The following is a 16,922-nucleotide window of genomic DNA, read 5'->3' on the forward strand; positions in this document are numbered from 1 at the left end:
CAGGCGGACTCTCAACCACTGCGCCACCAGGGAAGCCCACTGTTATGTTCTGAAGCGCCTATTCTTCATACCTCTAACAGTCATGTTCAAACACAGGTCTCCACTGGAAAACATTATTTAAGCAAACATTTTAGGATGCAGTTAATTTATAACCTTAGTTTAAAGGGTTTTTTCCCCTCGTTATCTGTTGGCCAGAACGTTGCCCTTTTCACCCTCTTTCTTATTTCCACTACCTACCACCTACCTGGTTAGACGTGTTCAATATTCCCAGGTATATAGTTTAGCTTCTCAGATAAACAGTAGTTGATACAGTGCAATATATTTGTTTCTGATATTTTTAGATGCAGAGAAGAAACTAGAGCACAGAGGAGGGAGACAGTTTGTCAGATGTCTCCAGTGAGTGGGGCAGAGGCCAGGCTTTTCACGAGAGTTGCACAGTTGCCACACAATAACTGGCTCTGTGGGCATCCTGACTCAACAGGGAATCATGATTATGTTTCTATAGTAACTTCATTTATTTCATTCATGGAAATTTATAATAACTTAGAAAAAGCAATGATGGCCATGGCTGTATAATAATAGGCTTCAGTTCTGGAGCATCTGTGGAAGGGCAGGCCAGCTGGTCTCTTGAGCTGAAAGAGAGGCCATGACACTGAAAGAATGTGTGTGCAGAGGATGGAGGAAAACACTAGGTCAGCAGCAGACAGACCTACAGAAGTGTTCGGCTGATTAAAATAATTGAAAAATATGCGATCATGTCTTAGAATCTCAGACCACAAAGAAATTCCAAAAGAGAGGAGATGCTTCCCAGTCTATAAACGGGGATGATAATAACAGTACTTAGTCTAGTAGGTGGTGGCGAGAATTCAGTGAAATAATGCAGGGACAGTACTTGGCCTGGGGTGGACAGGTAGGAGGATTCAGTAAATATTAGCTATTATTTTTAGTGCTTTATTTCTTCTTGTTTCTGGCTTGGAAGAACACCACTTCTGAAAAATTAGGCCAGTTTCAACAGATCATTGTTAGCTGTCAGAAGCTGGCTTTCAGAAGCTCTGAGACTCTTTACCCAGATAACCTAATTTGGAGTGGTGTTTGCTCAGTGTCAATATGTCAAGTTTATTGGGAAAACAACCCAGCCTATCATCCAGCTGTTTAGTTTACATGACACAGAGGGTAAGAGTATCTCTTCCCTCTGACAACGTCATTCCAAGAAAATCTGGTAACACTAAGTAATTTTACATTGAAATCTATCTCCTCAGCCCCTCCCTTTTGGCTTTAAATTTTTTAAAAATAAATATGCTTTCTTTTATGAGGTTGCCAACTGTATTTGGCCAGCAGGGGGCAGGTATTTTATACTTGTCTTCCTGATTCACCCAAAGCTGTGAAATGTTCATCTGAATTGTAAAGTATGTCTTCTATTAACTATCATAGTAAAACCAGAAAAAGGGGGATTATTTTTAAAAACTTATCAACTGAAAATAGACACCTCTAATGTATTTGAGGCAGCTTCCATTGCACCATCACACTTATAAACTTTATCAATTCTAAGAAGCATTTTTTTTTTTTTTTTCTGTATGCGGGCCTCTCACTGTTGTGGCCTCTCCCGTTGCGGAGCACAGGCTCCGGACGCGCAGGCTCAGTGGCCATGGCTCACGGGCCCAGCCGTTCCGCGGCACGTGGGATCTTCCCGGACCGGAGCACGAACCCACGTCCCCTGCATCGGCAGGCGGGCTCCCAACCACTGTGCCACCAGGGAAGCCCGAAGAAGCATTTTTTTTTTTCACATTTTACTAGCCCTGAAGTTAGGATGCTTCTCACAATTGATAGTGACTTAGATTCAATAAAATATGATAGCTATTCAATTTAGGATTAGTGTATTAGGGCTGTAAATTCACACTCCATTGTGTGAAAATTGTTTAACAAATTATTCACAATTTCTTACCCTGAATAAAATGAGAAGCTATTGGACAAGACACAGGAGAAAGTATATGAAGACTTTACTTGGTGCATTTAGTCTCTCAAAGATGTTTGTAATTTAGAATCGAACGACATTTCATTTTCATTCAGGCTGCAGTAGCAGCATGTAAATAATTACCACCTGACATGTAAAGCAATGCAAATCTACATGTTGTTAATTTACTCTGCCTTCTTTAAATACATTCTCTACCTATTCAGAATCATCAAGTAGAATTTGCCAAAGTTTGAATTCCCCCTTCTTCTGATTTCACTTTAAAAGCTATAATAAGATGAAATCTAACGGAGGAAGAAATTGACATCTCATGTATTTCTAGCCCTCATTATCAACCCATCCTTGATAGTGAGGGGGCAGAAATTCTATTACCAGGTAGAGAAACTATTTGGGGAACTTTGGGAGGTCTTTGGAGGATCAGAACCAAGGTAAAACTGTCCCGAAATACAAAACCATGGGTGTGGTCCAGTGGCAGTTGGAGGGGAGAATGGACCCAGACAGATCATTGTTTAAGATATTGAGGAGTATGTTAGGAATAGACACAGCCAGGAGAGAGAGCGCTGGTTCCAGGGGTAAGTGCTCTAATTTGGGTTATAATTCACATTATCATTATTTACATGCCTGGGCTTAAATAAATCACTCTCTGAGCCTCCGTTTCCAGATCTGTAAAATGAGAGCATTGGGTAATTCTTTTAAGCCTCCATAGCATTTACTTTTTAAAAAATAAGTAAATAAAGAAATTTATTTATTTATTTTTGGCTGCGTTGGGTCTTCATTGCTGCGCGCGGGCTTTCTCTAGTTGCGGTGAGCGGGGGCTACTTTTCATTGCGGTGCGAGGGCTTCTCATTGCGTTGGCTTCTCTTGTTGCGGAGCACGGGCTCTAGGCGCGCGGGCTTCAGTAGTTGTGGCTCGCGGGCTCTAGGCGCGCGGGCTTCAGTAGTTGTGGCGCACGGGCTTAGTTGCTTTGCGGCATGTGGGATCTTCCCCGACCAGGGCTGGAACCCGTGTCCCCTGCATTGGCAGGCGGATTCTTAACCACTGCGCCACCAGGGAAGTCCTCATAGCATTTACTTTTATGTAGCCTGGGGCAGTGTCATTTTATACCTCGTGTCATATTTTACATATGGTAACATAATCCCCCAACAGACTGTAGACTCTCTGAGAAGTACATGGTTCTTTTGCCTTTGTGCCCGCCCAAACCCAGCAGTTGAAATGATGCCTTGGGGAAGGCAGGTACTCACTAAAGATTTGTTGCCTTGAATTGAATGGAACTAGATGATACCTAAGGCACCTTTCTCTAGTCTCCTATGAAGCTGTCTTTAAGGCAGGAGGGACTCACAATGGCTGAATGACTTCTAGTTGACTGCCATATTGCCAAGTCAGCAGGCAGAGTTTGGAAGCCTGGGGAAGAAGTTGCTGTAGCTAATAAATTACCCCACGAGACACCTAGCAAGGCCAGCTGATTGCAGGTTTAGCCATGCACGGGTGAGTACTCAATCTTTAAAACTCAGCAGGCAAGAAGGGGCAAGATGAAGGGAGGGAAGAGAAATACAGAGGGGTGAAGAAACCCTTCAAAAGTGGGGAGCACCTAGACCTTTGGGCGTGTCAAATGCTAGGTGTTGAACCCCAGGTTGATGAGATATTTCCTGCTGATGGTGAGAAGATTCTGGTTCTGTTTGCAGATATAGAACCTCCTAGAATCAAGTGCCCAAGTGTGAAGGAACGCATTGCGGAACCCAATAAATTGACAGTCCGGGTGTCCTGGGAGACCCCTGAGGGAAGAGACACAGCAGATGGCATTCTCACTGAGTAAGTGCAACTTGGCAGCTGGAATGATGCTGCCTCTTTTATGTGAGACATTCACTACCCAGAGTGAGGAAGTGTATCTATGCTGGTCAGTTTATGCTTTCAGACTCAGTACAGCACTCTTTCAGCCATTCCTCATTCATTTCTTTATTTTTCTTCACTGTCCGACATACTATATTTTTCACTTTAGTATTTGTTTATTGCCTGTCTCCACTACAGTATGTTCGCTGCCATATCCCTAATGCCCAGAACCATGCCTAGCACATAGTCGGTACTCAGTAAATATCTGTTGAAGGAAAGAAAGGAAGTAAGACGACGGGGTGGTGGGGAGAAGGGAGGAGAAGACACGGAAGGAGGAAGAGGAAGCCAACTGGTAAATTCAGGGATAGACTCACCCCCATTGCCTGCCAGGGGCCCCCCCAGGCCTTCCTAAGCCACCGCCTCCCTGGGAACCTCTGTGTCTCCCAGGTGGAGCCCGATGTTGCCCCCCTTGTGCTCTGCGAGTGTGGTTGAGTGCAGAACTTTTCTATCCCTTGTGTTTTGGCACCTGCTTCTTTCAAAACATTTGATTTTTATTTTTTAAAACTTGCAACCACATTAAACACTTAAAGAAGCAGCTTATAAAAAAAGAGACGGGGTCTTCTGCCTTCTTCCCTACCCCCATTCTCCAGGACCAACTGCATGTGTAGTTGGAAATACATCCCAAATGTTTTTAAAAATGGGTGGTTCCCTTCGGTGAAGTTCAGCCACATGTTGTTCTAATCTAGCATATGGGCCTGTGCCCCTGCAGCTATTTGCTGGGCCCCCACCTTTCCTGAAGGCCACTACTTCATGTCAGCACGTTCACATCCATGCCTTAAAGTTCATGGTCCTGCTAGACCTCCTTACCGAGTTTCCATCTGTGGGCAAAGAATACCTCTGACTTACCCCCTGGTGAGCCATACAGCAGGGAAAGACTTTCTAGAATCCTATCAACCCAGGCTGGGCAAGAGGAAATGTTTTTAAGCAATTATTAGCCATAACAGAACATCTTCTACTGGGAAGAGCCCGAGTCTCTCACTCCTAGTAGGACATTTTGTTCCTACAGCCTGATAATTATCTCCCTGTGCACCATCTAGCTTAGATCATATTTGTTATGTTTCCCCTTGTGACTCCTCAAAGATAAACTTTGAGTATTAAGAAAATTATTTATTTGCTGTTGTATACACATGTCACAAACCCCTAAGGAGAAACTTTAGGCAATTGGGATGAAAAAATAAATCACAGTTGATAGAATCAGGGATTGGGTTTTAACTATCATTGACTCTTTTGGGACCCAGCACAATGCCTGGCTAAGCCCTAGCCCATAATAGGTTCTTAGATTTTTTTTCACAACTGTGATTGCTATTGAAATCTGGTATAATAAACACACAGTATCGGGTCATCAGATGACTCTATCAAGCAAGGATATTCACCCTGGCATTTCTGTGGGTAACCTGTGTGTTATGGTTAGTAATGTGACATTTTGAAGGCGCGTCTTAGTAGCCCTGATGCCTCTGTTCAGAGCAGCTGTCGGCTTCCTGAGCTCTACAGCTCAGAGCCGGCGGAGTCGTGGAGCAGGATGCTTCCTTGGGCAGAATGAGGAGTTCAGAGAAGGCCGTCTTGTCCCCTTTGCAGCTCTTGCTTGGCCTCCTTGCTTCTCTGACATTTCTCTTCCCCGTGTGTTTTGGAAGCTCCTGTTATATAGTCCCCTTCTAGGAGGGAAGGCTCTAGTGTCGGGCACTGAGACAAGTGCTTCCTGTGAGCTCCCTTAGTTACTCCTTATGACTGTTATTTGCATGTCACAGATGAAAGAGTGTCTCCAAGAGGTGAGCAGCCACTCATATTGGAAGTCTGATTCCTTTCAGGTTTATCTGCTTTTAAATTGTGCTTCTTGAGGACCTTAAAGCATCTAAGGTTCAAAGTGACACGTCTCTCTAATGGTGGGATTTCTGGCACTTTCCTAACACCCCTCACTTCACCCTTTTACAAGTAAACAGCTACCTTGTCCACCTATGTGGAAGGTTCTCCTCAATGGTGACAGTGATAATTTCACATGCCTGTTATTAGCCAATATTCTCATTATTTCTAAGAAGTACAGAGAGAAGGGAAATTATCTATTGAAAAACAAACAAAACCTGGCATTTGATCATGTTGTACCTACTGATGTTCTTATCAGACAACCAAGAAGAAAGATGCAGGAGTCACCCTTGCTGTGTGACCTTGGGCAAGTTCCTTGATCTTTTGGTGCCTCAGTTTCCTCATCTGTGAAATGGGGATAATAATGCCTACCTCATGGGGTTGTTGTGAGGATTAAATAAACGAATATATGTAAAATGCCTAGAACCATGCCTGATATGTGTAAGGTTTATGTACGTGCAAAGAACAATAATAATAATAACTTAATAATAATAATAACTTAAGTTATTATTATTATTAGGATCACCAAAGAATCACAGTGAACTTGCCTTTTGCTCAGGAAAGGTCTCCTCCACCCAGATAGAAAAAGCAGAGAAAGTTCTAGCGCCCCCTGCAGGCCCAAATTGCCAATGAGTGCTTGGACTACCCTCTCAAATGATTTTCCTCACAGAAAATTCCCTCATTCTCCCAGCAGGGAGGCAATGCAGGTCCCCCTTGGAACAAAGGAAGGAAGAGTTGGGCCCTGGGTTCTGGGCATCCCCCATCCTCTGTTCTACATTCCAACGAGAAAAATAAATCTGAACTTCCCAGGAATTGGGGACTTCCATTTTTCTGGTCTCAAACCGTTCTTCCCAAACAGAGTAAAGCTCAGGAAATTCTATTCTTCGAGAATTAAAGTAGTAAAACTGGTCGAATGGCTGTCCCTTGGAGTCTCTGTATCTTGGGCAGAATGGGTACTCAACAAATGCCCGTGATGGTCCTCTTTGATCATTACGCTCATCATGGCCCAGTTGTTGTTAGGCCTACAATGATCATCTTTGGTGTTTCTGATTTTGTTCCCCCCTTTAAGTGTTATTCTAAAAGGCCTACCCCCAGGCTCACATTTTCCGGAAGGAGACCACAAGATCCAATACACAGTGTATGACAGAGCTGAGAACAAGGGCATTTGCAAATTTCGAGTTAAAGTAAGAGGTAAGATGACTGGTTCTTGGCTTTTTTCTCTCTTTATAAGAACAAAGGGAAACAGAGCCTTAAGCAAGAACCCTCTGTGAGTGCCCACTGCCAGAGGGAGACTTGCCAGCTCTGGATTAGCCTCTGATCATGAGGCTAGGGGAAGGGTGCCATCTTAATGCCTGAATTTCACAATTCCAATCCGGATGAGGTCCAGCGCTGGCAGATCATTGGAGGAGTCTGAGAGAACAGTAACTTTGTCTCACGTGAGCCCACAGCTGGCTCTCCCAGAAGAGTATCATTCAATAACTTTTCCACCCCTGGGCTTCGGTGACCAGCTGAAGCCTGTAAGTCCTTCTATTGATATGAAGGAGGTTAGGAGAACCCCACCCCCACCCCAGCTGGGGTCACCAGGAGACCATGTTCTTGGTGTTCTAGAACTTTTGGTCTACCTGGAAAAAGGTTTATTTTATGCCTCAGTGGGCAGTTACTTACTAACCATCCTTCCTCCTTATTCTTCTGAGTTCAACCTCCTCATCTAGAACACAGGAGGCTAAATCAGTTCATCTCAGTGGTCTCGTTAGTATGAACAGTGACCATCCCAAGGCCCACCCACTGGCCAGAGAGCTGTGCCTGCCCCCTCGCTCATTTTCTGGTGCTTCTGAACCCTCCCCTTCCCTGGTTACTTTGTGGTGGGGAGCCCAGCACTGAGCCCCCTCTGGGCTTGTGTCCCACACAGTCAGACGCTGCGGCAAACTCAACGCCCCGGAGAACGGCTACATGAAGTGCTCCAGCGATGGCGATAATTACGGGGCCACCTGTGAATTCTCCTGCATCGGAGGCTACGAGCTCCAGGGGAGCCCTGCCCGAGTGTGTCAGTCCAACCTGGCCTGGTCTGGCACAGAGCCCACCTGTGCAGGTACGAGGGCAGCCCTCTCTCCAGCCAGCAGCAGACCCTGAAGACCCTTTGGCCCAGATTTCCAGTACAGGGAGGAGGGAGGCCTTCGTTCTATATACCGTGAAAGGTTCGGTGTCAGCCCTCTTCGTCTGATGGGTAAAAACAGTCCTGGAGTCCCTGGGCAGCCCACCTCACCTGCCCTCCTCCTGTGCCTCTGCCTATCTTCTGATTTCTCTCTCATGTCCTGTAAGGAGGGAGCTGGAGGTAGGAGCCCAGAGCCCATTATGAATCAGCGGCATTATGAATCAGCACAGTCTGTATCCTTGTTCCTCCCTTCTACAAATGTAAGAATCTTTTTTACAAAGCCAGTACACTACTGCGCACAGATGATAGAATGCCTGCTTTGCATCACTGGCTGGAAAGTCCCGCAGACCTTGGGCATTTGGAATCTTTCCTCCTAATGTCAAATGAGGAGGATAATACTTTGCCCACTCCTGGAGTGGTTGTAACTATTAAATGAGGTCATCTATTCAACAGTGGAATTGAGCAGGGCCTGGCACAGGGTAAACTCTCAATACCTGTCAGCTGTTATTACTGAGGCACAAAAATTGGGCTGGGTAGTGATCATAGTGTGAAATTTGGACTAGCCAGAAAATTCCAGTCATGTCTTTTATTTCTATACTTCACTGTTTTCTCGTTTCCTGGTACTTTCTCATCTTTATGCTTTCCCTTTAATCCCAGCCATTCTGAGTTAGCTGAGAGACAGAGGCAGAGAGACACAGGCACATACATCATCAGCTAAATGCCTGAGGCTCTTCAATTTCATACATCAAAGTACAAAGAACATTCCTCTTTCCTTCCCTGTCTCATTTCCTGAGGCAGGAGAGGGATGCCCACCCCCCAGGCCTAGCAAAAATACCCATATCCTCATCCCCAGAACCTGTGAATATATTACCTTAGTAACAGAAGGGACTTTGAAGATGTAATTAAGTTAAGGATTTTGAGATGGGGAGAAGAGCGTGGATTATCCAGGTGGGCTCAATAGAATCACAAGCGTCCTTATAAGAGGGAGGCAGAAGTGCTCTCAGAGTCAGAGATAAAAGATGAGGGAAGCAGAGGTCAGAGAGGAGAGAGGCTGGAAGACGCTATGCTGCCGGCTTTGAAGGTGGGGGAGAGGCTACGAGCCAACAACCTTGACTTTACCCCAGTGAAGCCCGTCCCAAACTTCAGACCGCCAGGATTGTAAGAGAATGTTTGTTTGTTAAGCCACTGGGTTTGTGGTGACGAGTGGTAGCAGCGAGAGGAAACTAACACACTTCCCCACTCCCCAACCCAGCGCTCCCTGGGACCACCTCCCAAATAAACTAATATTTCTAGTTGAATCTTTATCTCAGGGTTGACTTCTTACACATATGGTTCTGTCTCATCACAGGCTGCGTTGAGCCAGAACCAGTAGAGAGTTTATGACCTGTCTGGCCATTTCTGATTACAGCCATGAATGTCAATGTCGGCGTCAGGACGGCAGCTGCGCTTCTGGATCAGTTTTATGAGAAAAGAAGACTGTTCATCGTGTCCACACCCACAGCCCGAAACCTCCTCTACCGGCTGCAGCTGGGGATGCTGCAGGTGAGTCCTTGCAGCAGGGCCGAGGCGGGAGGGAGACCTCTGAACAGGAAGGGCCCAGTCATTTCGTGAAAAGCAAAGGCCAGATTCAGTGCCTAATCCGTTTCCCGTGAGCTTCAGGAATTGGCACTTCAGAACTCCCACCATTCATTTCTGGTTCTGGGGTATAACCTAATTAACATCGACTCCCCAGAGCTAACCCAATCGTTTTCCAACTAATGAGGTTTGGTTGTCTTCACTAATAAGCCTAATTGACATGCTGTCCAGGTTCAGCCAAAGAACAAATTGTCTTTGCTGAACCCATCCAGGATATGCCTGCGAGGGAGGCGATCAAGCAGTTGTTGGCCCTAAAGGCTGGCTCAAGGGATGAGAAGGGTCTAGGAGCCCTCAGGCCCCACATCCCGCTGCAGGGAGCTTCCCCAGCTCTCACAGAGCTCCTCAGAGAGGGAAAACCATCCTTTAGAGAAGCGGTTCTCCAAGTGTGCCCTGTGGACCAGCGGCATCCGTATGACCTGGGAGCTTGTAAGAAATGCAAATTCTCGATCCCCATCCCAGACCTGCTGGATCAGAAACTACATTTTACCAAGACCTTCAGGTGATTCCTAAGAACTTCAAAGTTTGTTGGGGGGCGCTTTTCTAGGGAATGTGCCCTTTTTAGCTGTGTAAGTTTTGTAGCTTACAGAATGAGGCAACCAGTGTCTTTGGGGGAAAAAACCAAACAAGCTAGAAACTGAAAGGATTGAATTAGAACTTGTTTGATTTCTGTCCTGAAGCGTGTTGTCAGTAAGAGTGGCCAGTCTGATTGAATGCTAAAGAGGTAGGATGTTATGCTGGGTCATGGACACGGTGCTGCACAGTTTTGGAGGAATGTTTCATTCATGTATTACAGTGAATAGAACTAGGTTTTTAGGACAATCTTGGTTTAATCAAAGGCTACAATTCAGGCCTCTCACCGTTGTGGCCTCTGCCGTTGCGGAGCACAGGCTCCGGACGCGCAGGCCCAGCGGCCATGGATCACGGGCCCAGCCGCTCGGCGGCATGTGGGACCTTCCTGGACCGGGGCACGAACCCGTGTCCCCTGCATCGGCAGGCGGACTCTCAACCACTGCGCCACCAGGGAAGCCCCAAAGGCTACAATTTAACTTCTCATTTCAGCATTAAGACAATGAATACTGATAAATCTTTATTTATTCTCCCCATGTACTTGGACTTCCCATGAACTCTGAAGAGCCATATAAAACATTTTGGGCTCCTTTGATAGGGACCCAATTCATCTCGTCTTTAACCCCCAATCCCTGCCACCTGACCTCCACCTTGAGTTGCCTCATCCCAGCTAGGGAGTTGCTCTTTGGTTAGCACAAGCCCGCACCACTCCATTGTGTGGGAAATTGGCCTTGCAGGCTCTATTTCACAACCATAGTTTCCTGACCTCTTCTTTCCCTCTCCTTTTTTTTTTTATATTTTGGCTGCATTGGAATTTCGTTGCTGCATGCGGGCTTTTCTCTAGTTGTGGCGAGCGGGGGCTACTCTTTGTTGCAGTGCACGGGCTTCTCATTGTGGTAGCTTCTCTTCTTGTGGAGCATGGGCTTTAGGCACGCGGGCTTCAGTAGTTGCGGCATGCAGGCTCAGTAGTTGTGGCACGCGGGCCCTAGAGCATGTGGGATTCAGTAGTTGCAATGCGTGGGCTCAGTAGTTGTGGTGCATGGGCTCTAGGGTACATGGGCTTCAGCAGTTGTGGCTCGAGGGCTCTAGAGCGCAGGCTCACTACTTGTGATGCACGGGCTTAGTTGCTCTGCGGCATGTGGGATCTTCCTGGCCCAGGGATCTAACCCGTGTCCCCTGCATTGGCAGGCGGATTCCCAACCACTGTGCCACCAGGGAAGTCCCCTGACCACTTCTTAGTTCCATGGAAAAATGAAAAAGCCAGACAACTTGCTTTTTCTCTATTTGGCAAACTATGGCTTTTGTAAGTAAACTTTTATTGAAACACAGCCAAGCCTTATTCGTTTGTGCATTCTCTATGGCTGCTTTAGCACCACAAAGGCACTGTTGAGTAGTTAGGACAGAGACCATCCAGCCCCATGAAACCTCAAATCTTTACTATCTGGCCCTTTACAGAAAATGTTGGCTGACCCCTGCCCTAGTCTATCCCATTCCTTCAGGTACTTGCTAAATTACTAATCAACTAGTTGGATAAGATTTTTGCTATCAAGGTGTTTATATGTGACCCCCCCCCCAACATATTTACATTGGCATTTTAAGCAGAGCCTTCAAGGAAAGGTTTGATTGGCTTATGTGATTCAGTTAGAATAATAAAAATGTATATTTCTACCTTTTCTAACTTGTCTACCAATTCTGTCACCCCAGAGATATTTCAGTGGAACTGTAATAAAAACTTGGTGTTCTAAGAATTCAGCAGTTTAAAATTTCTTTTCCCATTTAGTCATATTCATCTTCAATTACTTTTTTGTTCCCTTACTGCCATTGGCACTCCTGATGAGACTTCCTGGCATATGGTTGAGTGGGTCACATTTCCAGGCTCTTGCCAAGGGCCAGCTCTGGGGGCTGGAACATTTTCTTTTTTAAAAAATTGAGGTATGATTGACATATAACATTAGTTTCAGGTGTACAACATAACGATTCAATACTTGTATATATTGCAAAACGATCACCACAGTAGTCCATTTAACATCCATCACCATACCTAGTGGCAAAAATTTTTTTTCTTGTGATGAGAACTTTCAGGATCCACTCCCCTAGCTACTTTCAAATATACAGTACAGTATTATTAACTAGAGTCACCAAGCTGTATATTGCATCCCCATAATGTTTTCATTTTATCACTGGAAATTGTCCCTTTTGACCCTCTTCACCCATTTTTGCCCAACCCCCAGCCCCCACCTCAGGAAAACACCAGTCTGTTCTCTATATCCATGAGCTCAGTGTTTTTCTTTTTTGTTTTTTTTTTTTTGTGGTACGCGGGCCTCTCACTGTTGTGGCCTCTCCCGTTGAGGAGCACAGGCTCCGGACGCACAGGCTCAGCGGCCATGGCTCACGGGCCCAGCCGCTCCGCGGCATGTGGGATCTTCCCGGACCGGGGCATGAACCCGTGTCCCCTGCATCGGCAGGCAGACTCTCAACCACTGTGCCACCAGGGAAGCCCAGTGTTTTTCTTTTTTTATTTTAAGATTCTACACATAAGAGAGATCATATGATATTTACCTTTTCCTCTTTTACTTCACTTAACATAATGCCCTCAAGGTCCATCCATGTTGCAGATGGCAAGATTTCACTTTTTTGTGGCTATATAATATTCCATTCTACCTATCACATGTTCCTCATCCATTCCTCCATCAGTGGACATTGAGGTTGTTTGCATAGCTTGGCTATTGTAAATAATGCTGCAGAGAACATGGGGGTGCTTATATCTTTTCAAGTTAGTGTTTTTCTGTGGATAAATACCCAGCAGTGGAATTGCGGGATCATATGGTAGTTGTATTTTTAATTTTCTGAGCACCCTCCATACTGTTGTGTCTGCACCAATTTACATTCCCACCAACAGTACACAAGCGCCATTCATGTAGAGCAGCAGTGCTGACTGTTACGTGTGTTTTTGACGATGGCTATCCTAATAGGCATGAGGTGATACCTCATGATTTTGATTTGCATTTTTCTAATGACTAGTGATGTTGAGCATCTTTTCATGTATCTGTTGGCCTTTCATATATCTTCTTTGGAGAAATGTCTGTTAAGGTCTTTTGCCCACTTTTAACTTAGAGTATGTATTTATTTGCTATTGAGTTGTATGAGTTCTTTAGATATTTGGGATATTAACCTCTTATCAGATAAATGGTTTGCAACTTTCCCCCCATTTTGTAGGTTGTCTTTTCACATATTGATAGTTTCTTTTACTGTGCAGAAGTGTCTTAGTTTGATGTAATCCCACTTGTTTGTTTTCTTCATTTTGTTGCTAGTGCTTAAGGTGTCATATCCAAAAATCATTGCCAAGACCTATATCAAGGAGCTCTTTTTCCTGTTTTTTCATCTAGGAATTTCATGGTTTCAGATCTTACATTTAAGTCTCTAATCCACTTCAAGTTCCTTTTTATAAGTAGTATAAGATAGGGGCTTTTTTTCAATTTTTTATGTGTGAATATCCAGTTTTTTCAGCACCAATTATTAAAGAGACTGTCTTTTCTCCATTGAATATTCCTGGCTCTTTTGTCAAATATTAGTTGACTGTATATGCTTGGGTTTATTTCTTGGCTCTCAATTCTGTTCCATTTGATTTCTTTTTTGTTTTTAGGCCAGTACCATACTGTTGGAATTACCATAGCTTTATACTATAGCTTGAAATCAGAAGGTGTGAGGCCTCCTGCTTTGTTCTATTCTCTAAGGATGGCTAGGTTATTTAGGGGTCTTTTGTGGTTCTATACAAACTTTAGGATTGTTCTTTTTTTCCCTACTTATGTAAAAATGCCATTAGAATCTTTTGGCTTTTCACCACCGAGTATGATGTAAGCTGTGGGAGGTACCTTCTTTCTCTACCAGAGTTTTTTAAAATCATGAACAGAAGTTGTATTTTGTCAAATGCTTTTTCTCCATATATTGAGATGATGTTTTTCATTCTATTAATCTGATGTATCACATTGATTTGTGTATGTTGAGCTGTCCTTGCATCCTAAGTATAATTCCACTTGGTCATGCTGAATTATCCTTTTAATATGCTGTTGAATTCAGCTTGCTAGTATTTTGAGAGTTTTTGCTTCTATATTAATCAGGGTTATGGATCTGTATTTTTCTGATAGTGTCCTTTTCTGGCATTGGTGTCAGGGTAATGCTGACCTCATAAAATGAGTTTGGAAGTGTTTCTCCTTTTCTATTTTTTTTGGCAGAGTTTGAGGATTAGTGTTAATTCTTCTTTAAATGTTTGGCAAAATTCACTAGTGAAGCTATCCAGTCCTGGGCTTTTCTTCACTGGGAGATTTTTGATTACTGATTTCATCACCTTACTAGTAATTGGTGTATTCAGACTTTCTTTTCCTTCATGATTCACTCTTGATAGTTTGTATGTTTCTAAGAATTTTTCCACTTCTTCTAGGTTGTCCAGTTTACTGGTGTAGAGCTGTTCATAATAGCTTCTTATGAACTTTGTATTTCTGTTGTATCAGTTGTAATGTCTTCTTTGTCATGTATAATTTTGTTGATTTGAGTTCTTTTTTCCTTGGTTAGTCTAGCTAACGGATTGTCAATTTTGTTTATCTTTTCAAAGAACCAACTTTTAGTTTGGTTAATGTTTTCTATTGTTTTTCTGTTCTCAATTTCATTTATTTCTTCTCTAATCATTATTTCCTTCCTCTTGCTAATAACTTTGGGCTCAGGTTCTTTGTCTAGCTCCTTAAGGCATAGTTAGGTTGTTTATTTGGGAAATTTCTTGCTCTTTAATGTTGGTTTTTATTGTTGTGCACTTCCCTCTTATAATTACTTTTGCTGCATCCCATAAGTTTTGGTATGTTGTTTCTCTACTTTTTGTCTCAAGATACTTTATTGCCCCTTTAATTTCTTCTTTGATCCATATGTTATTCAGGAGAATGTTGTTTAATTTCCATGTATTTGTGAATTTCCAGTTTCCTCTTGATACTGATTTCTAGTTTAATACCAATGTGGTCAGAGAAGATACTTGGTATGATTTCAGTCTTCTTGAATTTTCTAAGACGTATTTTGTGACCTAACATACGGTCTATCCTAGAAAATGTTTTGTGTGCACTTGAGAAGAACGTGTTTTCTGGCTGATGTTGGATAGGATATTCTGTGAATGTCTGTTAGTTATATTTGGTCTATAGTGTTGTTCAAATGTGCTCTTACCTTATTGATTTCTCTGTCTGGATGATCTATCCATTGTTGAAAGTGAGGTGTTAAGGTCCCCAACTATTACTGTATTGCTGTTTACTTCTCCTTTTATTTAGCTCTATTAGTTTTTGCTTTATGTATTGATATTTCAGTTTTCCAATGTTGGGCACGTCAATAATTATAATCTTTATAACTTCATGATATAATGATCCCTTTATCATTATAAAATCACCTCTGTCTCCTTTTACCGTTTCAAAAATTAAAGCCTATTTTGTCTGATTTAACTACCCGTGACTTTTTTGAGTTATTTGCTTAAAATATTTTTCCATCCATTTACTCTGCCTATGTGTACCTTGAAGGCTAAAGTCATTCCTGTAAGCAGCATATCATTGAATCTTTTTTTTTTTAAAATCCATTTAGCTATTCTGTTTCTCGTTTGGAGAACTGAATCTGTTTACATTTAAAGTAATTATTGATAAATAAGGACTTATGCCATTTTGTTAATTGTTTTCTGGTTGTTTTCTAGATCCATTTTTCCTTCTTATCCTGCTTTCTTTTATTGTGTTTTGATGTTGTGAGGTATTAGTATGCTTTGATTTTATCATTCTTTGTAATTCAGGTTTATCCCTTGTTACCATGAGGCTTACATTCTAAGAAATCTTAAAATTAAAACACAATATTTTAAACTAATACCACCTTAACTTCAATAAAGTCTTAAGCTTTATACTTTAACTTCTCCTCCCTTCACATTTTAGGTTATTGATGTTACAATTTACATATTTTTTAATATTGTGTACCTAATTACTGTAGTTTTAGTTATTTTTACCATTTTTTACTAAGTTACCTTTAAAAAAATTTTTATTTTACATTGGAGTAAAGTTGATTTAAAATGTTGTGTTAGTTTCAGGTGTACAGCAAAGTAATTCAGTTATACATGTATCTATTCTTTTTCAAATTCTTTTCCCATTTAGGTTATTATAGAATATTGAGCAGAGTTTCCTGTGCTATACAGTAGGTCCTTGTTGGTTATCTACTTTAAATATATCAGTGTGTACCTGTCAATCCCAAACTTCTACTCTATCCCTCCCCCACTACTCTTCCTCCCTGGTAACCAACCATAAGTTTTTTCTCTAAGTCTGTGAGTCTGTATCTGTTTTGTAAATAAGTTCATTTGTATCATTTTTTTTAGATCCCATATGTTAGCAATATCAAATGATATTTGTCTTTCTCTGTCTGACTTACTTTACTTAGTATGATAATCTCCAGGTCCCTCCATGTTAGTGCAAATGGCATTATTTCATTCTTTTTAATGGCTGAGTAATATTCCATTGTATATATGTACTGCATCTTCTTAATCCATTCATCTGTCGATGGACATTTAGGTTCCTTCCATGTCTTGGCTATTGTAAACAGAGCTGCAATGAACATTGGGGTGCATGTATCCTTTTGAACCATGTTTTTCTCCAGTTATACGCCCAGGAGTGGGATTGCGGGATCATATGGTAGCTCTATTTTTAGGGGTTTTTTTCCTTATAAATTTATCTATCTATCTATCTATTTATTTATTTATTTATGCTGTGTTGGGTCTTTGTTGCTGTGTGCGGGCTTTCTCTAGTTGTGGTGAGCGGTTTGTTGCGGTGCGTGGGCTTCTCATGTCATGGCTTCTCT

The 16,922-nt window shown here is 42.7% G+C and overlaps 1 protein-coding gene across 2 annotated transcripts in view; it reads left to right on the plus strand.

The window, feature by feature from the left end:
- The window catches only part of SRPX (sushi repeat containing protein X-linked), a 110,611-nt gene that overhangs the window by 61,004 nt on the left and 32,685 nt on the right, over positions 1-16,922 (plus strand). For both annotated transcript variants that reach the window (XM_059049887.2, XM_059049886.2), the window contains 4 exons: positions 3,652-3,778; positions 6,783-6,904; positions 7,623-7,802; positions 9,274-9,407. In XM_059049887.2, coding sequence (XP_058905870.1) covers positions 3,652-3,778; positions 6,783-6,904; positions 7,623-7,802; positions 9,274-9,407 — 563 coding nt within the window. The remainder of the gene's footprint in view (positions 1-3,651; positions 3,779-6,782; positions 6,905-7,622; positions 7,803-9,273; positions 9,408-16,922) is intronic.

This window comes from Kogia breviceps, chromosome X (assembly GCF_026419965.1).
Source record: "Kogia breviceps isolate mKogBre1 chromosome X, mKogBre1 haplotype 1, whole genome shotgun sequence".
Taxonomy (NCBI): domain Eukaryota; kingdom Metazoa; phylum Chordata; class Mammalia; order Artiodactyla; family Physeteridae; genus Kogia; species Kogia breviceps.